This window comes from Alexandromys fortis, unplaced genomic scaffold (genome assembly GCF_014885135.2).
Source record: "Alexandromys fortis isolate MF-2015 unplaced genomic scaffold, M_Fortis_MF-2015_v1.1 scaffold_85, whole genome shotgun sequence".
NCBI lineage: Eukaryota > Metazoa > Chordata > Mammalia > Rodentia > Cricetidae > Alexandromys > Alexandromys fortis.
In genome coordinates this window covers 8,011,185-8,035,004 of record NW_026067975.1, presented here as the reverse complement: position 1 = coordinate 8,035,004, position 23,820 = coordinate 8,011,185, and the positions used below count along the sequence as shown (strand labels likewise).

General features: G+C 44.0%; 1 protein-coding gene across 2 annotated transcripts in view; it reads right to left on the bottom strand.

Moving 5' to 3' along the window:
* Minar1 (membrane integral NOTCH2 associated receptor 1) overlaps window positions 1-23,276 on the bottom strand; it is a 31,487-nt gene extending 8,211 nt beyond the window's left edge. For both annotated transcript variants that reach the window (XR_007594458.1, XM_050157358.1), the window contains exons 1-2: window positions 22,660-23,276; window positions 2,536-4,884 (exon numbers count right to left, since the gene is read on the bottom strand). Coding sequence is in view for 1 of the 2 variants with exons in the window: in XM_050157358.1 (XP_050013315.1) it covers window positions 2,536-4,836 (2,301 nt within the window). In the remaining variant the exon portion in view is untranslated. The remainder of the gene's footprint in view (window positions 1-2,535; window positions 4,885-22,659) is intronic.
* Window positions 23,277-23,820: the final 544 nt, after the last annotated feature.

The following is a 23,820-nucleotide window of genomic DNA, read 5'->3' as shown; positions in this document are numbered from 1 at the left end:
AGAGGTAAGAAATGGGCAGCAATCCCTGTAGACATGTCAAGAGAGGTGTGAACGAGGAGGCCTTGAGGGGTGCGCAGAACCCAGAGGCCTGATAATGCACACATCAGCATCAGTCATTCTCATCTTATTCTAAGCACAGAGAAAACGTGTCAGACAATCTTGATGTATGAATTATGTCTGATCATATGACAAGGTCTGGCATAGACCTAATCACATGGGAAGTAGAAAAAGACAAGATCTCCTGAGCATGGGAGCATGGGGACCTTGGGGAAGGGTTAAAGGGAAGGCGAGAAGCAAGGAAGGTAGCAGAGAAAAATGTAGAGCTCAATAATAATCATGAATAAATAATAAATAATTACTAATGTATTTGCTAATTAGGTGACTGAGTGGATAACCATGGCATTCTTGAGGAAATACAAGTGTACTCATCAAGTCAGAACAGGCTTTGGGATAAAATACAGCAGTTTGATTAGAAAGAAGTATGTGAAATTCAGGCTCAGTGGGTAAAGGCATTTGCCAACCAAGCCTGATGTCTGAAGTTTGATCCCTAGGACCTAACATGGTAGGCAAAAAGAATCAATTCTTACATTTTGTCCTCTGACCTCCACATGTGCATGAACACACAGAGACACACACACACCTAAGAAAAAAATACAAAAGCCTGGGTAAGAACTTGGAGACTTTTTGCTAAAGCGAAGAAGATCTGCAGGGGATTTTGAAACAAGAGACACTGCACACCTGTAGATGGCAATTTTAGAGCAACAAATACAGAAGTAGCCCATGAGATAAGGTAGGACGTGGAGGGGTGGGTCCCTAGGCCCCATGTAGGATGTGAAAGCTGGAATAGAGGATACCAAAGGTCAAACAAGGCAAAGATGAAAGAGACATCACAAAAAGTAAATATATGGAAGCTGAAGCTAAAGTGGGCATGTGTGAGCCATAGTTCCTGGGGAGCTCGTCAGCTGGGACAACTGCTGGGGTGGTGGCCATTCCCCAAAGCAGTAACAAAGAAGAAACACTAGCTACAAAATAATAGAATATCTAATCTTAGACAAGAGGATTTTTGACCTAGGCATGGTGACAAGACATTTGGAGGATCTGGCTTTCAGCAATTTCTGACACTGGACCAAAGCTGGAACAGTAACCAAAGCTGGTTAACCCAACCAGGATCATTAGCAAGAAGTGACAAATGCCAAGAAGAAAAGTCACAGTGAAAATAGCCACACAGTTCAGAGGGCTTACTTCAAACAGTAGCAGTTTAATGTGGGGCTTTCCAAGTAGATTGTATCTAAGGTTGCAACTAGTCCTGGTGGTTTGGTAAAGTATTGGCACTTTACAGATTGGAGGTCAGGCTCATTCACTTTGGATTGGTAATACTACGAAGGACCTAACCATGTAAGTCCTCTAATGACCATCATTTTTTAATGTTATATAGGAACCTGAGCTCCAGAAATCTAGCTTCAACCTTGTGTCCAAAGCAAGCAGTTTAGGGAAAAGAGCACCATGGGACACAAGGGGCTCTTTGGGGATTAGGGAAAAAAAATGTCCCTTCAATTTTCTTTCCCCTCATTCTGGATCTTGACTTCATGGCCATTTTTTGCAAATTTGTCCTTCTTGACATCACTTGGGAAAACCATACCTCACCTCTTCTTCGGCTCAGCACCCTTGAAGCCCTTCCTACTACTCCCTCCCCTGACAGTCCAGCCCTCAGAGTCCCCGGGAGGGAAGGTCATGGCCTCATAGAAGCAGAGAATGTCATGAAGACAAGCTGCACAATGAGAGTGCCTTAGTCTGGCATAGACACTGGAACCCATCTAGAGTGAGGGATCAAATGCACGCCTCCTGGAACAGGTCCCTTCACTGCAATAGAGAAAAGGGAAGCATTTGAACACATGCCTACATGGATTCCAGTGTTGGTCGGGGGGAAGGACTGTGACAAATGGTCAAAAATAACACTCACATGAGAAGTGTGGAACACCTATTACGTATGAAGAAGAGACAACTAAAGAGGAGAAAAAGACTGTTTTTGATTGGCTGTTTTTCCATGGTGGAACAATGACGTTGTTTCCTTATTCTTTGTAGCCAACTATTTATCTTACAGTGAAAAGACTCATGTTTTCAAAAGTAGCATCATGCATGCAACCAAATCCATACAAGAGACCCAGCAACAAGGACACTGGCAAGCCTCTTCCCTTGCTTGCCTGGTGCAGATCCCACGACTTCAGCAAGGACGGGAAGATAACCTTGGTGAGGCTTGCCCGCCTTGATGCACTCCCCCTTTCGTGAAATCCTTCTCACACCACCTGTCCAACATCCTAACCGCCCTGTTTACTGTTGGCAGGAGGACAGCGGGAGCTCCACTCAACTGACTGGCACCTTGGCAGGACAAACAGCCTGCCCATGTTGCCCTCTCTGTTCTAATGCGCAGAGCCTGCCAGTTCTGGAAGGGGAACCAGCAATGCACAGCTACCAGCATGGAATGTCTGAGGCTGTGGCAATGCTGAGACCAATCACGAGAACTTAAATTTCCATTACCTCCTTAGATTTCCGATGCCAGTCTTTGTTATCCCTCGGGCCCGCATCTTTGATCTCCTCTTCGTTGAGGCTCATGCGGTTGGTGTAAGTGATGGTTCGCCAGTCTCTGGGGGAGTTGGAGATGCTGGCAATTTTGGACTCTGTGGCACTGTTCTCCTCAGTCAGGGACCTGGAAGATGGCCTGGTAAAGAGGCTTTTCTTTAAGGCCTTGACTCGCAGGCTTTCACTGTTGCTTCCGCTGGCGTCGGAGCAGCACCAGTCGGGGCTGTTCTCCAGTTTGGGCCCGTGGGAGCCACTGTGTGCACGGAAGACCCTCGGAGAGGCACTGTCATCAGAAGGTGCCTCACTGGTCAAGGAATTCAAGTCAATCTGCACGTTCACTTTCTCCGGCTGCTGTATTTTCTGATCCAGTTTATTGAGCTTTCCAAGGACCTGGGAGATTTCCTCACGGACCCCTGACAGCGATTCCAGCTTCCGCTCGATCTCACCAATCCTGAGAACCAGTTTGCATACACTGGTCTTCAACTCTTCTTCAGAATGGTGGACATTTTCAGGCCGGTTACACTTGTCTCCCTTGCTGCTGGAGGCTCCACTGGTGATTTTGGCGAGGTTATGCTCTGGGGAACTGTCACAGTCTGACTTGTGAAGCTGAGACAAGGAGCCGGTGCTATTGTAGCAGGATGACTGTATCACTCCTGTGGAGCCATTGATGCTCATGTCATCAAGAAACCGGAAAATGTCACTGATGTCGTCGCTGACAATTTCCGAGTCGTCATCCGAGTGTTTCATGGTATGTCTGTCACTGTATTTGGCCTGGCCCAGAGTACACAAGTCCTTACATTTTGGGGCCTCCAGCACATGCTGCTCCGTCTGGGTACCCACACTGCTGGTGTCTGAGCTGTGCTGCCCACTGGTGCAGCTGATGCTCTTCTCTTTAAACTTTTTGGCTGCTTCGTGCTTCTCCAGGTCAACAGGGGATGAGATTTCTTTAGATTTGAGTCCATTCGGTTTCACTGCATAGCCAGCAGGGAGAACTTTCTGTTGATCCTTTGGCACCAGGTAAGTTGGATGCCTATCTGGGCCTGAGAAGTTGGGGGTCTGGCTGCCAGAATTTGGATAGCGTAGCTTCTCCTCAGAGGGATTTCTATTGAAAAAGGACCGTTCAAAGTCAGGCACTTCCTCCGTGTTTAGGCTCCAGCTTTTGGCGGGCCATGGAGTCTGTTTGCTGGACCTTCCTGGACAGCGCCTAGCATCTTGTGTTCCCATTACTGGGGTGGGTCCAAAATAGGTAGAGGCTTGAAGGTCATCTAAGCTTTCGTGCTTTGCCCGCCTTTTGTCAGGAATTGGGGAGTACACTGGATTCAGGTACTGATTGTGGTAAGGCATCTCAAAGCTGTGGTTAAAGAAGGGTGGCTTGTGGAGCTCCTTCTGACTCTGGGTCTCCCCACGATCCCCCTCAGCTTTGTTAGTGGGACCCACAAAACTGGGGGATACAGTCATGAGATTGTGGAACTCTTCTTTGAAGATGTTCCTTTTCTGAACACAGGACTGAACCACAAATGGTTCCTCGCTGGAGATGAAGGTCTCCTTGATGCCTTGGCTGATGGACAGCGAGTCCTGATCTGAAATGGACTCATTCTCGATATTCATGGGGAAATAGGTCCTCTGCATCTCACAAGGCTGGGGGCTGGCCACAGAATACGGGGAGAGGGCTTGTAGCCTATCCAGAGATGCTGCCCGGTTTTTCACCTCTTTGCTGACACCCAAGAGGAAGTTGGGCTCAGAGGCAGGGACAAACTGTGGACATTCCTTACAGTCCCTCTTCCGGCATTTGGACGATTGCCTGGTGGGGTAGCCTCGGCTGAAGGGCCTCTCACCTAGCTCACAGTTCATAGGCTCACAGACTGTCGGATTGCACACCTCGGTGTCCGACCTGCAAGATTCAAAGGATGCCTCCTTCTTGCGTACCTTGGGGCAACTTGTGGGTAGCTTCTCCTTGGCTGTGCCGCCATTCATTTGAATCAGGTTGAAGATGGTCACGATATCTGCTGCCACCATGATCTTCTTTGACTGCTGATTGTTTACAGAGCATTTCATCTTGTCTTTGAATAAGGTGGCTGGAAAGTTGGGGTCGAGACACGCGGTGTAGAAAAGCACGCTTCTCAGTTTGGCAAGCTGCGACAGATCAAACTGAGCACATAGTGACTTGCACAGTTCTTGATAGGAAACAGTATTTTGCTTACTGTCCAGTTCTTCTAAGATCTTCACCAAAAAGAGAGACACTTCCTGATTGGTCTCCATGATTTAGAATTTGCAAGCGCACTGACTACACTGGAATATCAGTCAGTTCTATAGTAACGACAGCAGAAGAGAAAGCAGGAGAGACAGTTAGAAACAGTGGGAGAGTTCTGAGTCCAGACTTTTCTGCGCCATTAAAAAAAAAAAAACACAAAAACAAACAAACAAAAATTAAAAAAAAAAACAAGAAAAACATTTTAATGACTAAAAATGTCTCAGGGCTTTAAAATCTTACATTTGATTTAGCAATTCCTTTCCTAGGAATCTACTTCAAAGAACCAATGAAAATTAGACACAACGATCTTCCCTACAAGATATTCATAATAGCAAAGAAGTCATAAGAAATACATAAATAAAACAAGTTATAATACAAAACGAGCTTTCCTGGACATAAAACTTCATAAATGTACATTCTTATAATGCAACGTTATTAGTTTAGAAAAAGAACAAACTGCTAGGATGTGCAATGCGAATAAAGCATGAGAAAAAGAAGCCAGAGTCAAAAGACTACACATTGTACTATATGATTCTATTTTATTTCCACTCTGAAATATACATCAGTAGTGGGGAGCATGGGGAAATCATCTAGATCAATAGTCTATATCTTGTAGTTGTGTTTGCAAAATACATCCATCAAGTGCATAGAATTATACACTTGAAAGTGTGAATTGTACTGCATATAAAGGATGCTTTAACTTAAAAATTATCCAAAACTTTTATGATAAAAGTAAGATACACTACTGAGTAAAAAATATGAAATGAAATCTGCATAGAGTAAGACCTTCATGATGTGCAATCATGTATTCCTAAAAACCAAAATGAAAGAAGATGATGTGTACTCAAATGTAAATAGTAGTTAAGTTTGAGTTTTAAATATGGATTGCTCTCTGAAACAGTACTCTCTTTAGCTCCATATTTTATCATGCAAATTTTCAGAGCTATAGCAAAGTTGAAGGAATATTATCACAAACACTCATGTATCCACCATCTGGATCTTACCATTAATGGTTTACTATATTTGGTTGATAACATATCTATCCATAATCAAGCCACCTGATTTTTATACACTTTAAAGTAACTTGAAAGCATCTATGCACTTACCCCTAAGTAATTTATAATGCACATCACTTTTGCAAGTCCAATGGTTATTTTGATTTTGATTTTTCTATAAACTTTGCATACAATGAAGGACACAAACATTAACAGTACCTTGTCTGGTTTTGGCAAATATATATATGCCTATGTAGTAACCAATGTTTATATAAACCATATAACTATATAACCAATGCCTATATAAAAATCTAGAATGTTTCCCCTTTCTTCTCCCATAAACTCCCTAATACTGTTTTTATTTTATAGACTTTTATTTTTCTTAATAATTTTTTATCTTTTCTAAAGTTCCTACAATGAGCAAATACTATGCAATCATCAAACAATAATAACCATAAATCTGGCTTTGGCCAGCCAAGCCTGCAGAGGACTCCCTGGACAGGAGCCGCTGCAGTCCCTCTGCAGGCTGTGCGAAGAGAGCATCTTTCAGCCAGCCACACGCTGGAGCTTGTCTCTAGCCCTAAATGCCAAGCAAAAATGGCCTGCAAACTTCCCCTGAGGGAAAAGCCACCCCTGAGCCTCAGCATCTGATGTCAATTGCTAGGGAGGCCAGGGAGGCCAGAAAGGCCATTCTAGACAGTCTGCAGGACAAGGCATTCTTTGCTGGCATTTTGTTGAGCATATTCTTTGCTTATTATCTGTTGTTTCTGCTGTGTTTGTAATGGTTGCATTAGTGTGGACTGTCCCATTTTTTTCTCCCCACCCTGATAGCTGCCTTTTTCTCCCCACCTTGATAGCTGCCCTGTAAGAGACCTCGAGTAGATCCTGAGTGAACCGGGCTTCTCAAACCAGCCACAGGCCACATCAGTGGTTTCCCGAGAGGGGGGGAGAAAGTTCCAGCCTTCCCACCCAAGGGTCCACTGACAGATGGAGACCCTCCTCACCACATGCAGCCACCCCGTGGATGCCTGTCATCAGCGCATTAAATTCAACTGGAGAGGGAGGAGAAATGGGAAAGAATCCCAGCATGAACTAAACTGAAATAAAAAAAATTAAAAATCAAATAGGATTTCTATAAGAAAACTTCACATGGATTAGCGTAGGCACCACCGCTTCTGAAATTTAAAATACATAGTCTCACCCACTGTGTGTTCTCCTGTGCACATGATGCTTTGAAGAGGCCCACTGAAGCCCTTTCTGTACCACCTACTGCCCCGTGTGATCGCAGCACCCACCAGGCAGAAGCAGGAGGATTGCTGCTAGTTCCAGGCCATCCTGGTCTACATAGTGAGCTCCAGTCCAGCCTAACTCTGTCTCCAGAACACTAGACATATTTTAATTGCCATTGATTTTTAAATTGGCACAGTCCTGAAAGGTCTAGCTCATTCTCCACAAAACCAATTAATTTCCTCGGACAATATTTCAATAGTGGAAGGCTGCAGGCTCTTTTTCCATCCTGAGGGCAGCTGGTCCTAATAGGCTTTTCTAAATCTTAGTATGGTCCCTGCCATAAATGTCTGGAGACTTGTGGCTAGCCCTTACTTCTCATAGTAAAAGGAAATAAAGTTTAGCAGGTTCTGTTCCTGCCGGGAAGGAACAAGCCACCAGGAGACAGACTTCGCCCACACAGTGCCTCTGCCCTGCCCCAGCCCTCGCTTCCCTCGGATGAAAACATTCTGTGTCAGGATGTTCTAGCTTGCTAGAGGCGAGGACAACCTGTCACGCTTGGTCTTGAAGTAAATAAATGGGTGTAGCTATCAGAGCATAGGACAAATGAATGTAATTTAGAGAATAGCGTGCACCAAATGCATGTCGTATTTTATGGATTTGGTGGCACAAATCGCATTCATAGCAATTTTTTACTTTAATCCCTATAACCACCTTAAAAAAACCTCTTTTGCTTTCACAATTGCTCTCTGACAGATGAGGAAATGGGACCAGGGAACTTAAAGGACTGTGGCAACTGAGAGCGATAAGACCCAAATCCAGGACTGCTGAGCTGAGCTTACTCCATGTCCACCATGTACCTCCCAGGAAAGCCCCAAGATATGACTACCCAGATAGGCCTTCTCAGTCCTCACTGTTGCTTTATTTGGCAGAAATATATTCCTGAAATATCTATTTGCAAAAATCTATTTACAAAACTAAGACTCATCGTCTCCTGATGGAAGGATAAATGCTATGGGTAAAGCTGCATTATTTAATTATATTATTATTATTATCATTAAAACTAACCACAGTGGGCTAGGGAGATATCTCAGTAGTAAACTGTTTGCTGAGAAAACATAACCATCTGAGTTTGGATCTCTAATATCCACACAAAAAAGCCAGGTACTGCAGTATACAACTGCATCCCAAGCACTGGAGTTAGGAAGCAGGAGATGAACAGATCCCTGGAGCTCATTGGCCAGCCAGCCTAGACCAGTCAGTGAGCTCAAGGTTCAGGGAGAGACCCCATCTCAAAAAATAAGGTGGAGAGATAATAGAGATCGCCCGATGCCAGCAATGTGTATCTACGTATTTTGTGGTTCGTTTTATGTCACCTTGACACAAACTAGAGTCATAAACAACATTCCTCCGTGACCTCTGCTTCAGTTCCCACTGCCAGGTTCCCTCCTCAAACTATTTCCCTGACTCCCTCTCATGCTGGACTATGCTGTAAGAGGAAATAAATGCTTTCCTCACTGAGTTGCTTTTGGTTGTGATATTTTATCACAGCAACAGAAAGCAAAGTAGAACCCATGTGCATGTACCCACATGAACACATACACCACACACAACTGGCACTAGAAGCCTAGGGATGGAAACAGGTGCACAGACTTTGGGATGATCCAACATTAGAGAAGCTGTAAGGTTGGCTACGTAACTCCCAGATACCCGGAGAGCAGCAGGAGTGAAGTGGAAATGTGCTGACCATGAACGCCCAGGCTCTTTGGGTAATAACAGGAGCCAGTGTGCACTGTGAAGCCTCAGACAGGCTATGTACCACAGAAACAACTCTACGGAGTAGGAAGAGCATCCTCAGTTACAGAGAAGGAAACAAAGGAACTGACTAACAAGTACCACGCTAACCCGAGAAAATGCCCAAGTTGCCTGATGTCCAATAATGAACGAGTGGCCCAAAGCCTTTTGCCACTTGCCAGACTCAACCTTGTATTAAAGGGAGCAAATATGTCCATATGCAATGAAGTAGAGGGAAGAGGACTCTCCTGAGTAGACTGATGTAGCTACCATGTGGCATCAAGTTTGAAAATTGACTCCATTCTGTATAAAGAGAAAGACAGCTTGCCTGCAGCACAATTTGGGCCTCCCTATTTTTTTTCATTTCCAAGTTCTTTAAAGTCTTCTAATTTCCCACTGTAGAAAACTCCATCCTCAATCACACACTTCCAGGGACCTTCATTAGTCCCATGAGTTACTGCCTCTGCCTAGATTACACTTCTCCTCAGAGAGAAAATAACAAGCTGGCTGTGGGACTCATTATTCAACTCTTATTAAATAGGAAGGAAGATCATAAACTCATTCCTTAGGGAAGTTCTGAGAACCAAAGGTGAAGTTTCCACTCAGAGTCAATGGAAATGTCTTCTCAATTCTCAAGCCATGTGACTCCCAAGCCAGACTTCTCCCTGATCATTGCTACTCTGTACCCACCCCAGGCACTGGTCTCTCATCTGCAATCATTCATCTCTATAGTTCCTTTTTCTGGGGCTGGAGAATGGCACAATTGATAAAGCACTTATAGCATAAACATGCAGAGCCAGGCTCAATCTCCAGAACCCACAGTTTTTCAGTGACAGGCACAGAGCTATATGTCCATCATCCCACTGCTAAGGAAGCAGAGACAGGTAGATTCCTGGGGCTGGCCAGTCTGTCTCACCAAAGATGTGAGCTCCAAATTCACTGAGAGTCCCTATTTCAAAAAGTAAGGTAAAGAGCAGTCGACAATTTTTGTAGCTCCTGGGTCTCCACATGAATGTATATTACACACAAAACCACAAAAATATTTCTGTAGTGCCCAGCATGTGTACAACACTAGGCAAGGATCGGGTGGAAAAGCTAACACCATCTCTTTCTGGTGCCCATGGTCTCCATGAGGAAAATGGTCTTTAGGATCAGTGCTGGTTGGGACTACAGTAATCACCAACAAAGTTCCTCATTTTACAGATATGGAATTTGGAGCCCAGATGGTGAGCTAAACCTTTCAAAGCCACATGTGGAAGTAGTGGGAAATCTGGTCCTGGTAGCCAATACTCTTGACACCTATCCTATTTTTCCATACAACATGCCAGTGGTGAATGCCAAGGATCAGGAGAGCTTAATCAAGGTGTCTCAGTCAGTGGCAAGATGGAATACAGTAAAGGGGGTGAAGGGAAGACAATTTTGTAGAGGAGATACTATCTCCAGTGGCCTAAAATGGTGTAGGAGGGTCATCTGTCTATGTGTTACTTTCATTGGTTAATAAAGAAACAGCCTTGGCCTTTTGATAGGCCAGCCCTCAGGTGGGTGGAGTAGACAGAACAGAATTCTGAGAGGAAGAAAGGAGAGTTAGGCAGACGTCATGATTCTCTGACCTGAGATGGATGTAGGTTAGGATCTTTCCCGGTAAGGTACCACCTCGTGGCTCTACACAGATTATTAGAAATGGGTTGATCAAGATGTGAGAATTAGCCAATAAGAGGCTAGAACTAATGGGCCAGGCAGTGTTTAAATGAATACAGTTTCTGTGTAATTATTTCGGGTGAAAACTAGAGATGAGTGTTTTGAGTTTAGGGGGGAAGGGACAAAAAGTGCTCCAGGCGAAGGTCAGATAGCCAAAAGGTGCAGGACAACAGAGTGGAGTCTATAGGCTTGGTCAGGATGAAGAGAGAAGGGAGGAACAGACAAACAGATGGGAATTAGTTAGGGTACTCTGTGCTTTGGAAAGATGTCTCCAAAATTCAGGTACAATCAAGAGTTTGACTTTTAAGAAATGATTAAGTCATACAGTGCCTAATACATTGGATTAGGGTTCTTTAGAGAGACATTTCATACAGCCTGGCACATGCTTGCTCTTCCACCTTTTGCTAGGCTGAGGATGTGGCAAGAAAGCGTTCGCCAGACATTAGAAGCTGCTGCCTTTCTATGGACCACCTAGCTTCCAGGGCCATAAATGATAAATTAACTTTCTCTCTAAGTTACCCAGTTTTAGGTACTCTGTGACAGGAGAACAGTTCCCTAAGACAGGCAGAATACTGACTGCAACAAAGGAGGTCACAGGAAACAAGAGTTGTGATGGGGTCATAGGTAGTTGGTGTGGGGGCAGCAGTGGGGTGAAGCTGACCACCCCACATACGGGATACCCAGATTGGGATCCACATACTCAGATGTATATTCTTTTCTACCTTTCAGAGCTCTGATGTGTCTGGACAAGGGGAGAATTCCAGACTCTTCTGAATCCTGATCCATGGCTATTCTTACTATAGAACAGTCTGTGACTTTGGAAAGGGCAGGAACCAGATGCCTGACTTTTCTCCCAGCCCACCTCCATTACACTGTGGTGTCTTGTTACTTCTTAAGCCACAGTCTAGCAGTGATAAAGGCTAGTGTGCAGCCTACAAAGCTAAAGAGAATGTCTGCCCTTCTCCACCCAAGACATAAGTGTTCACACTGTTGACATTGGATTTTAATCAAAATAGAGCAGAAGAGAGATTGCTCTAACAGTCTTGGGAGTGCTGTGTGACATCTCTGGATATATCATTCTGACTCACTCCTAAAGGCTTAACCACCCCTCTGTCACTAGCAACTCATAAATCTGATACGAGTGGCTAGCATAAGCCTTGAACTGGATTAGCAAAAGTCAGCTGTAAAGTATTTCTATTAAAGCACTCCCATATACTTTTCAAAATACAAAATGAACTAGCCACAATGTTCTCACTTCACTCACAGGCATAAAAAGCACACCTCGGGAGACTTCAGCAGCAGCATTGCTGGAAATCCTGGCATCTTGTTTGCTTGTTTCTTTCTTTTTTCCAGGTTGATCGTTGTTCTAGTGATTTAATGAAAATGTGGGTTCAGGACTATAAAAGAAAAGTCTCAGTCTAGAGATCTAAAATTTGTGATCTGGAGCTTCTTCATTCTTCATGTTTCCCTTGATTTAAATTTCAAATCAAAGGAAAGAGAGGCTAGGTTTTTCCATACAGATCTGATGAAGAGGGTATTAAGGAAATGGGAAGGGAACTGTGATACCGTTGGTCTAGTGTGTCTCTGAGAAGCCTGGCCTAGGCTTCAAGCCCTTAGTTTAGAATTCAAAGTGATAAAGCTATCCCCAGATCTGAAGGGAAGGTGCGTTCTTAACATGATATCTGATATCCTAGAGATTCTTGAAAGCATTCTCTTTTGTTTTTAACATGCAATGCTAAACTTGCAAGAGGGCAAGACAAATGCTCAGAACCAGAGATAAAGCTGGAAATCACAGGACGCAGGGAAGTACTTAGGCTGTCCTGGAGGATAAGGAATTCTTACTGGGAGAAGTGGAGGGCAGAGAGTAGGAACTTGGAGTATGCATTGAACTGTTTTCTATCTAACCCAAATTACAGAAGGAAAGGGGATGAAGGTATCTGTTAGCCAAAACAGGAAATAAAGACATTTGTCACCCTCTGCCTAGGTTCTGTATCCAGACCCAAAAGTCTTTAAGATGTAGACTTTGTTTTATGTTTCTAAGATATATATGTATATATAGAGAGATATATGTGATATATACCTTACATATGTGTGTGTATATAACAATGTAAACATTTTGAAGACTTTTACATCTAAAGTTGATGCTCCAGCGTACAAAAATGCTTAATCTAAGAAATCAAAACCTATTTTATGTTGACAGTCTTCCTAACAGCAGTGGGAGCACGTTTAAGACTGCCTTGGACAGTTATGGGTTTTTGTGCAGGATCACTGTCTTAGAGAAGAAATAAGAGTCATAATTTTACAAATTAAACACAAAAGAAAAAATGGTTAGGCCAGACAGTGGTGACACACACCTTTAATTCCAGCACTTTGAAGGCAGGGGTAGGCAGATCTCTGTTAGTTCAAGACCTGGTCTACAAGAGCTAGTTCCAGGACAGGCTTCAAAGCTACAAAAAAAAAAAAAAAAAAAAAAAAAAAAAAAAAAAAAAAAAAAAAACCTGTCTCAAAAAGCAAAACGAAAAGGGGGGTTCAACAATGAGTCAAAAGACATAAAACAGCTAGCAATATTTTAAGTCCAAGAATTTCACAAAGGGGAAGCACAGTTTTAAAAGATATAAATACATCACCAATGTATTTATATATACATATATAGAATAGGCAGTCTAACTACAACACTGAGAACATTATACTATTTCAATACTACATGTAGAAACACAATCACTCCTTACAAAACAATGAACTAATTCAGTAAAATGCCACTTAAGTGAAGTGAAAAGTAGTGACCTGAATGATCTAGGAGCATATACCAGAGGCAGGACAAGAAGAAACAGAAAGAAGAGTGTGAAATTGGGGCTTAAGACCTACTCAGAGAAGGGGAAGTTTCAGATGGTCTAATAGAAAATCTAGGAAAAAAAGTAGAATAGCAGAAAAATTATAATGTCTAGATAAGTTCCAGAATTTACAGCACAAGCTTTCAAGGAGGGAAGAAGACATCAAAAGGTGTTTATGCTTAGATACCCAAACACATCATATTGAAACTCAAGTACGTCAGACACAAAAAGAAAACCTTAACTTAAGAAATTGAATTCTAAAGTTCTTAGTTTTTAAGAGTAAAAATAAAGGGCAACAAGCTAAAATAAAATGCTTAAGATGCTAAATAAAAATTAAAATGTTTATAATTCTATTAGAAGAAACTATTATTTAGGAATGAAAAATTTTAAAAATCTCATAATTTATCATTCACATTCCTCAGAAAGAAACTGAATTCAGATAAGTAAAACAAACATATTGTGATACTGTACAAATGTACAAAATAATGGATGGCTAACTTTACAGGCAAAATGGAAAAGGGCTGGATGAGAGTTTAAATTTCTTGGGACTTTCTTTGTTATTCGGAGTAGGAAAGATAAGCCAAGGTAGTCTGGATGATAAGCTAAAATCTATTAGAAAACATTACAGGTAGTCATTTACAAAGCAGAAATAAACTATTTAATATAGGGCTTCTGATCCAGATGACAAAATTATTTCTTTTTTTTCTGTTCCATATGAATATTTCTATTTTTTAATTTTTAAATTTATTTTACATAACAACCACAGTTTCCCCCTCTCTACTCTCCTCTTCCCTTCCCCCCCACCTCCTTTCTTAACACTACTCCACCCCACTTGCCCCCACCACGATCCACCCTTCAGAAAGGGTAAGGCCTCCCACAGGGAGTCAACAAAGCCTGACATATCAAGTTGAAGCAGGACCAAGCTCCTCTTTCTTGCATCAGACTGAGCAAGGCATCCCACTATAGGGAATGTGTTCCAAAAAGCCATCTCATGTGCCAGGAACAGGTCCTGGTCCCACTGCTAGGGGCCCCACAAAAAGAGCAAGCTACACAACTGTGACCCACATGCAGAGGGTCTAGGTCAGTTCCGTGCAGGGGCCCTAGCTGTTTGTCTAGAGTTCATGAGCTTCCACAAACTCAGGTCAGCTGTCTCTGTGGGTTTCCCTGTCAAGATCTTGAACCCACTTGCTCATATAATCTCTCCTGCCTCTCTTCGACTGGACTTCCGGAGCTTGGCCCAGGGCTTAGCTGTGGATCTCTGCATCTGCTTCCTTCTGGATGAAGGTTCTATGATGATAACTAGGGTCGTCACCAAAGATAGAAATATTTCTTTCTTTCTTTTAATTTATTTTTTATTAGATTTTAAAAAAGAATACCAATTCGAATTCCCACTCTCTCCCCTCCTCCCATTCCCTCCGTACACCCTCCTACCCAGCCCCGCCTCCAATCCTAAAAGAAGGCAAGGCACCCTTACTCTGTGGAAGGTCCAATACCCTCCCCACTACATCTAGGCTAAGTAAGGTATACATCCAAAGAGAATAGGATCCCAAAAAGCCAGTATATGCAACAGAGACAAATCCCAGTGCCACTGCCAGTGGCCCCTCAGTCGGCCCCGGCCATACAACTGTCAACCACATTCAGAGGGACTAGTTTGGTCCTATGCTTGTTCCTTCCCAGTCTGGCTGGAGTTGGTGAGCTCCCATTAGCTCAGGTAAACTGCTTCAGTGGATGAACCCCTCATGGTCTTGACCTCTTTGCTCATATTCTCATTCCTTCTACTCTTCAACTAGACCTGGGAGCTCAGTCCAGTGCTCTGATGTGGGTCTCTACCTCTGTTTCCATCTGTTGCTGGGCAAAGGTTTTATGGTGATATTTAAGATAATCCTCAATCTGAATAATGGCAATGCCAGTTCGGGTACCTTCTCCACCATTGCCTAGCTAGAATTATTTCTAAATACATATCACAACAAATGTAAAGAGTATGAACTTGTTAAAAGACAATGACTGAAGTTGTATTTGTAAGAAGTGAAATAAAGCAGCCAAAGAGATATAGCCACAAATGCAATCACATAGATAGTAAAAATATAAAGAAAATCAGATATATCAGTCCAAAAGTATCAAAATGTGGTTCATATTCACTGCAGGTAAATATCACAGACTCTGGAAAAAGCTGCCCAAGTTTTCATCTAAGCTATTCTGTCCTCTGGCTATGTGACTCTGACAAGTCTCCCTGTACATGTCTCCTTAGCTTTAACAATGTGAGTGACACAGCACCTACCTCAAATGACTGAGTTATTTTTGTAGCAGTACTTGGCAAATATTAAGTAGGCACTACAACTATTTTTATTATATTAACATAGAAGGGAAGACTTTAAATTTGAAAAAGAATTTGGGATTCAGAAAGCTACAAAAAATTATGCAACAAATCACCAGAACAATATAACCATATAAATTAATGCAGTAAATTTCACAAAATTATAGGAAATATTCCCAAACTCACGATCTCATCTTGAGACTTCTATATCATTGAGAGAGAGAGAGAGAGAGAGAGATCTTAAAGAAAGAAAATTAGACTCTTAGTAAAATACAAGAAGGATGTTACAAACAGACTCTGAACCTAAGAATAAAGCTCTTAATTTAAAATAAATCATTTTTGTGGTAGGGCTCTAAAGAACAAGAGGTATTTCTTTTAAGGTAATCTATTTAACTTAAGCACTAACATTAACTCACAAGTAAATAAAACTGTTGCCAACTATTCTTTTAATAGAGACTAGTGCAGTGGAGGGGCTGCCTTGGGATTACTCAAAATATAAACCCATATATTTTTAATAAATTTGAGAATAAACCCGAAAAAATAAAGAACACAACAAAAAATAAACTTCCACATGGCTCCACCACACCATCAATGTAACAAAAACAGAGCCCAAATATCTTGCAGGAGTGTCATATTAAAAGAATATGTAAAAACACACATGGAAAAGAAAACAACAGGCTCGGGACGGCGTGGACAGAAGAGTAGTAAAAGTCTTAAAATTCAGGCTCTGCTATGGGCTACCTTGACATTTCGTGAAATCAAGAGAGCCTCAGAAAGCTTAGCCACAAGTTCCTACTCTGCTCCAATAGTAAGGTCCTTTATACAACCTTTCTTATTAGGGGACATGTACAGTTCCCACCATCTCCCAGTAGCAGGGATGGGCTCCTTGCAGCACGTGTAATTATGTGAGCAGGCCAATCATGTCCTCCTGTGAGAACCTTTTGATATCACAGACCCTGTATCCCACAGCCCATTGTTCGCACTACTCCCAGGTCCTCCCCATGTGGCCCTGGGAAGTACGTAGCATTCACCAGGCTCCTTAGTAGGTGATGGTCAATCCCAGGGTCACATGACACATATTCAGCTCATCTGAGATGGCCATTCTTCCCTCACCAAGGGGAAGAATAGCGGGTGACTACAACAAAAAAGAAATAAACTATAAGAGCCCTTTCCTTAAACAAACAAAAGCCAGGCGCTGAAGCAAAGCTGACAACCATTACCACCTTTGAAATCTCAGCTGTGCATGGGCATCTGTTATGATTGCCTGATGTACTCGTCTTAATTTTTAGAAAATATGCACAAATTAAAAAAAAAGTAAAGTCAGGCATGGTGGTGCACTTGGGACACTAAAGCAACGTGGTTAGGAGTTCAAGGCCAATGTGGGCTTAAGTGAGTTGCAGAACAGCCTGCTTTACATAATGCCCCTGCCAATAGATAGATAGATAGATAGATAGATAGATAGATAGATAGATAGATGATAGATAGATAGATAGATAGATAGATAGATAGATAGATAGATAGATAGACAGATAAGATATACCGCTAGAAGGATAAGTTCCCATGTACTCCCTTCTGGCTGAGACATGTTAAACGTGGTGCTAATTTACGTAGACGGCTTGACCAAGGCAAGAGCCACTAAGAAAACCAACCGCACATATTGTTTATTTGTTTGCTACCGTTTGTGCTTTGCCAGTTTAGTTTCCTAGCTTTATTTTATGAGGAAAACTCTTCATGTTAGAGGAAACAGGAAAGAATGATTTGCTCAAGGTAACTAATTAAGAATCCTGGTCAGCAAGCTAGGCCCTCTGAATGTGGGTGACAGTTGTGTGGCTTGGGCAGTCTATAGGGACACTAGCAGTGGGACCAGGATTTATCCCTAGCACTTGAACAGGCTTTGTGGTGCCCATTCATTTTGGAGGGATACTTTGTTCAGCCTAGATATAAAGGGGAAGGGCCTTGGTTCTGCCTCAAAGTGATGTGTCAGACATTACTGACTCCCCATGGGAAGCCTTACTTTCTCTGAGGAGTGGATGGGAGGGGAGTGAGAGGAAGGTAGGGGAAGCAGGAGGAAGGGACAAGGTGAGAACTGGGATAGGTATGGAAAATGAGAAAATATCATTTTAAAAATAACTAGCTAATTAATTTATTAATTAACAGAATCCTGGTCAGTAGAGCTGGAGAGGAAGCTCACTGGCTAAGAGGAGGACCCAATTCCTTTCCCAGCACCCACGTTGAGGACTCATGTCTGTCTTTAATCCCAGGTCCAGATGCTGTCACATCCTCTTCTGGACTCCTGGAGTGTGCGGCATCCATTCACACAGACACAAACAGACAAATAAATAAAAGTAAACTATAAATACAGAAGAATTCTGGTCAAAGTAAAAAACAGTTTGGGTGGCTATATATTAAAACTTCAATAAATCAGTGGAACAGGATGACAAGAAGCAGATGGAGGCATAGGTCAGGATACAGCATGTGACAGAGGCAGCATTTCAAGGCAATTACAAGACCGTGGTTTGTTCAATAGAAATAAATCGGCTAAGTATTACTGGGATAGTCAGTAAACTATCGGTTAAACAAATGAGTTCACCTTTACTCATGGTCTGCACATCAAACTGAAACAAAACTACAAAAGTCTGAGTCAAGGGTTAGGTAATGTGGGATTCTGGAAGAATATTCTACAAGATCCCAAATTCTCAAATCAGTGAGAAAAGGGCAGATTTATTCAGATAAATGAAAAGTGCTTGGTCACCATGTCTCTAGACATTATAAAATTTGGAAAAGGCAGGGAGCAGAAGCTTCTTGTATCTTATTGAGAGCTCTTAAAAATTAATAAGGAATAAATAACCCAAAACAAAAATGGCCGGTTTACAAAGGAAGGAAGGCAAAGGGAGAACATATGTTATCATAACAAATGAAGCAGAAAAGAGCAGCAATTAGTTTGATCATTTTATTATTAATAAACATAAGGAGCCTAAAAATATTTTCATTCTGAAGTGGAAAAGCACCAAGTGAGGTGTTTGCCTCCTGATATAATTCAGGTAGGTTTCCCCACATAACCTTGTGTTGAAGACTTAGTCACCAGCCATAGCCCCACACTGCACATATACTACTACCCAAAGCCCCAACCGCCCATATCCAACACACAGTACCAGCCCCAAACCATCTACCCACACCTCATACACATCACCTACCCATACCCACCACATACCACTTACCATACGAACACATACCACTTACCCACACTTCACACCCACACTACCTACACACATCCCACAATTCATGCATACTACCTACACAAACACAACAAATACTACCTACCCACATCCTACACATCTAACCTCCCCATATTCTATACCCTACACTTCTCCCAACCCTCCACATTCACTGCCTACCAACAACCCACACACCATCTACCCATCCCCTCAGACCCACTGTCTACCCATCCCCTAGGCATTACCTACCCATACTCTGGACCCACACTGCTCACACATGCATGGGGTACTCCTCTACCCCTCCTACCGATCCACACTTCCCCACACACATAGTCAAAAGAGTTCAGTTTCTACAGCTCTGACGAATCCTCCAACAACCTTTCCCTCATTTCTGATGGTGGCCTCTCATGTTACTGGTCACATAAGCTTCCATGACATTCTGAAGTTCTCCAGTCCCTCTAAGTTTGTCGACCTTTAATGTTGGTTTCTTTCCCCTGCTACTTGTTGTAGGGTTCCTCAGATACCCAGAAAGCTGAATGGTTAGCATACTACTTGAAATGGTTCTTTTTTGGAAGTCTCAGAGTTATCTCAGATGCTGCATTGTGACCATCATACCACAGGGGTTGAAGTTACCAAACATGAGTAAATTACAGAGAGCAAGGACACAGGGGGCATCACTGAGGAAGACTCTCAAGTCAGAGCGCAGTGCATCACTCACTGGCAAGCCTTGCCAGGACTATAGAAAAGTCTGCCATGCTCTCTCATAATAGAGGCCATGGAATAATACTCAGGGTACCAGAAAAACCACACAGTGGTCATGTTCAATAAATCATGCTGGAATGATGGTGTCAAATCACACACACACACACACACACATGCAACCCACAGTCTGTTCTGAAGGTCATTCTCTAACTTGAATAAAGAATAAAAAAATTATATCAGTCTGCCATAGCTATATTGCATGGCCCATTCATCCTATGAATTCATCCCACTCCCATAATACTTAATGAGAAAGGATTTCACAGGAGCCAGGGGTGGAGAATGAATACCACATCGAGGTATGTGCTTGTCGTTGGGTTAAGGACTCGGGGCAGGCGAAAGGTACACTGCACACTGACAACACTGAACTGAAGACCACAACATTCCATTTGGAAAGCTCAAAGGAGATGGTGTGCCACATTCCTGAGAGAAGCCTTCCAGTTCCAAGGAGCCCTTCAGTGCTCCAGAGGGAGCCAGACACCACACTGAGAATGAATAGGCTTCCATGGCCCTCCCCCGATTTTTAATCAGTTTCATCCACTTAAATGTTTTGTAAGCTTAACATAAAGGGTTCTATTCTAAGAAAGATAAAAAAAAAAAAGGACATGGTTCAAGAATCTGGTTTGGTACTCTATCTATATACACATATTATATATATAAATGCCCAAAAGCATGCAAAAAGTTAAGCATTAACCAAGATCAAACAATGAATTAAAAGCATACAGCTGTCTCTGCTTGCCTTACATTCAATATCCCTCTTTTTTTCTGTTCCTTTTCATTTACACTGAGCCTGCAGGGTAAGCTCCAAAAACAAACATTTGAATGTCAGCGGGAAAAGCTAATCAGGGAGCATTAGCACCATATTCACGGAGGAATCTGGAACCTTTTCCCAGCTAGACTGAGAAGGCATGCATTGCCACTTGACTGGTGCAGCAAGCAGGGCCTTCCCCTTCCTGCTCCTGGCCTTCCCATCCCACATCCCCCACCCCCAGGCACAGGCCATGGTCACAGGCCTGCTTTCTGCATCCTGTTGTCCAAGGTTTCCAAAGAGCTTGCTTGAGAAAACAGCAAAGAAGAGAAAGAATCTCGTACTCACTCTGTGTGCTATGGACAAAGACAGAACAGACAACTTGCCAAAGGCACAAACATTTAAAGGGAACATTAGCCATTTTAGATATTGGAAAGACATATTAATTTTTGCCTCTAGTATTGGCCAAGAAAATAACGACATTATATATCCAAAATTCCAAAGGACCACAGCACTGACAATGAAACCTTTGTCTCTCTTCCAACTATTAAGTGCTATGCAACACTTTCACACACCAAATTCGGCAGAAATGCAAATGAACTGTTTGAGCTGCTCTTTCCCTGGCAAGTGACATTTATTTTTACATAGTTGCAGATCTATACAAATCACTAACCCATACAATAAGAACCAGGCTTTCCCGAGCCAGACATTTAAGGCTTTCCCTGCAGGCTCCAGTACCTAAGAAAATCTCTAAACTGGCTGATTCGCAGACATGCCAGCTTTTCCCATTCCACCTTATCCTCTGACACACAAAAGGAAAGCTTATTCAAAGGGGTTGGACATGAGTCACCCAACTCTGTCCCACTACTCTGTTTTGAGCAGTCTCTGAAAGGGCCCCCTCCCCAGGTTGTCAATGAGCTTGGAACTCATCTCAGAAGGGTCCTATACCCAGAGCAAGTGGCTAGCTTCTACCTGCAGGAAGACTTCATCAGGAGAAGTGGTAATGGAAGCTTGTTTGCAGGGAGATGGTGAGGCAGACCAGTCAAGTGCACTGCCTCTCGACTACTCCTGGAAATTCTTTTGGGTCATGCTGCATAACATCATAGTAGAGCCAAATAGTCAAACCCCCAATCGTGGTCAAAAGGGCAGCTGCCATGGTCCCACTAGTTCCCAACTAAATCACCCCATGCACAAAAGAAAATGTAAGTTCTACAAAACAGACCTGTGTCGTTAATAGCACAGATGACATCTCTCCTCCTTTGGATCTTGGCAAACATTTACTTAATTCCCACTGAAAAGACAATCCGACCACAACCCCCCTCCACCTCGCCGCCTTGCGTACAACCTTTGAATACAGCCACTACTTCACACAAACAATGCTGTCTTGAACGCTGTTTGAGCAAGCTACTCAAATACCTTCCCCCTGCCCTCCTGCAGAGAGGACCAATGATTACTTTACTGGTTCGGTGGCCCCAGAGAGTACTGGACTTGGCAGGGATGGCGACAGAGCAGGTGGGAAAGGCTGCAGAGCGGTGAGCTAGTGTGTGAATGAACTGAAGCCCTGCTGCCGGCCAGGCCTGGCGTTCGTGCTTTCTGGCAGGTGAAGCTGACCATCTCCGGAAGGAAAGAAGCCCCTTTTCCCTATCAACGTGACTGGAAATCTCAATTTAAGAATGGGATGCACGGGTCGGTTTTTCTAGGATTTGTTCAGTTTTCTTCCTTACTCTGCACCTCTCATATGTCGGGGTTTTTCACAGACAGCTCACCTACTTAACCCCCAAAGCACCATTGTCTGAAACGAATTCTTTATCAGGAAACAAATTCTCAACCAGGAAAACTTGCCCAAAACTACATAGCCTTTGGCCTTGTGTCTCTTCCTTCTTTTCCCTCCACCAGATATGGCCAAGCCTAGCGCCTACCACACGCACGCACACACATGCATACCACGCACTCACGCGTACACATACACACCACATGCGCGCGCACACGCACACCCCTTTCCCACTAGAGTACCTAGATCAGCGAAAAGCCCACCCCTCCCCACCCCCGCTCCCAGGTGGCTCGCAGTCGGGAACCCAGTGGAGCCTGGGAAAAGCGCCAGCAGCTCAGGACTTTACACAGCGCTCCTGTGAATCTAGCAGCCGGCACACAGTGATTACACCTTGTACACACACACACACACATACACACACTTGCACACACGTGCGCTCAGGTCCCCACCGGTCTCGGGCTCCCGCTCTCCGAAGTTACCTCTGAAGCTGTTCGGGCCCTGGGCTCCTGGCCCTCCGCACGTCTTCCGTGGCTCCCTAAGGTGGTGGTCCACACAGCTTCCAACGCGTGCTTCTCGAAGGTTCCCTAACCAAAAGAGCCCTAGGCTCCAGAGCAGCCCAATCTCTGCACTTGGGGCGACACCCCTGGCATAGGGCGACTTCAGCCCTTAGAGCGCGGGGTTGGGATCTGAAGCCCAGGCTAAGGTCGCGCCCGGACTTCCCTGGGCAGCCGGCAGGCAGTACCCTCATGCATGATGCTGGGACTCTCAGTGGTTGGAGGATGCGGCCTCTGCGTTCCGATCTGCCCCAATCTCGGTTTCTGAGGCTTGGTCAGTGCCACCACTTCACGGGCATGGATACCGTGGGCAGTTCGGGCCGGGAATCCGATGGCCGGAGACCCAGTTTGTCTTCTCCATCTTCTCCCGCCTGGGAAGGTGAGGCGGGCAGGACTCTCCAGCAGCGGGTGCGCGCTCCCTGGGGCGGGAGGGGCGGACCTGGGAGGGGCGCGGCAATACCACCGAGGGCGTGCCCTGCCAGAGGCTGCAGTCGCCTAGAGAGTGGGTGCCTGCACCCTCAGAACCCTGAGAAGGCCCCTGCTCTTCCCAGGGTCGTGCCTGCTGCGCCGGGGCAAAAGCAAGCAGAAACTGAAGCTTGAGGGAGCCTAGCGGCCAGATCCACCCTCGGGGTTCGTTTCTCCCTAGTTCCTGATGCTGAAGGTGACTGCGGCCCCCAGTGGCGAAGCAGAAGCTAACGGTGCCCGCCGCTCTCCTTTTCTTCCCGGGCACTCTGCTCGCCCTTCCGGAGCCTCAGACTCTGCAGTGCTCCGCGAGGCCGGGGCAAAGTGGCCGGCCGCTTTGCTCATTGATTTTTCCCTCTTGGCCGGTGTCTGCTTTATTGGTATCCAGATTGGAGAGCCTGGCGGCCACGTGACCAGCCCTCCCCAAACACGCGCACACATACACCACACAACCGAATAGATTTCCCAAAGTCCAATTGGATACATCTACATCGATCAGGACTGGAGGCCTCTCACAAGTCACCCTATACGCTGCAGTGGGACCGAAACGCGGCAGCCTGCCTGTGGTGATACCATCTAAAGAGATCTTCTCTCTCAGCTGAGGAAGTCACACCAACGGCGCTT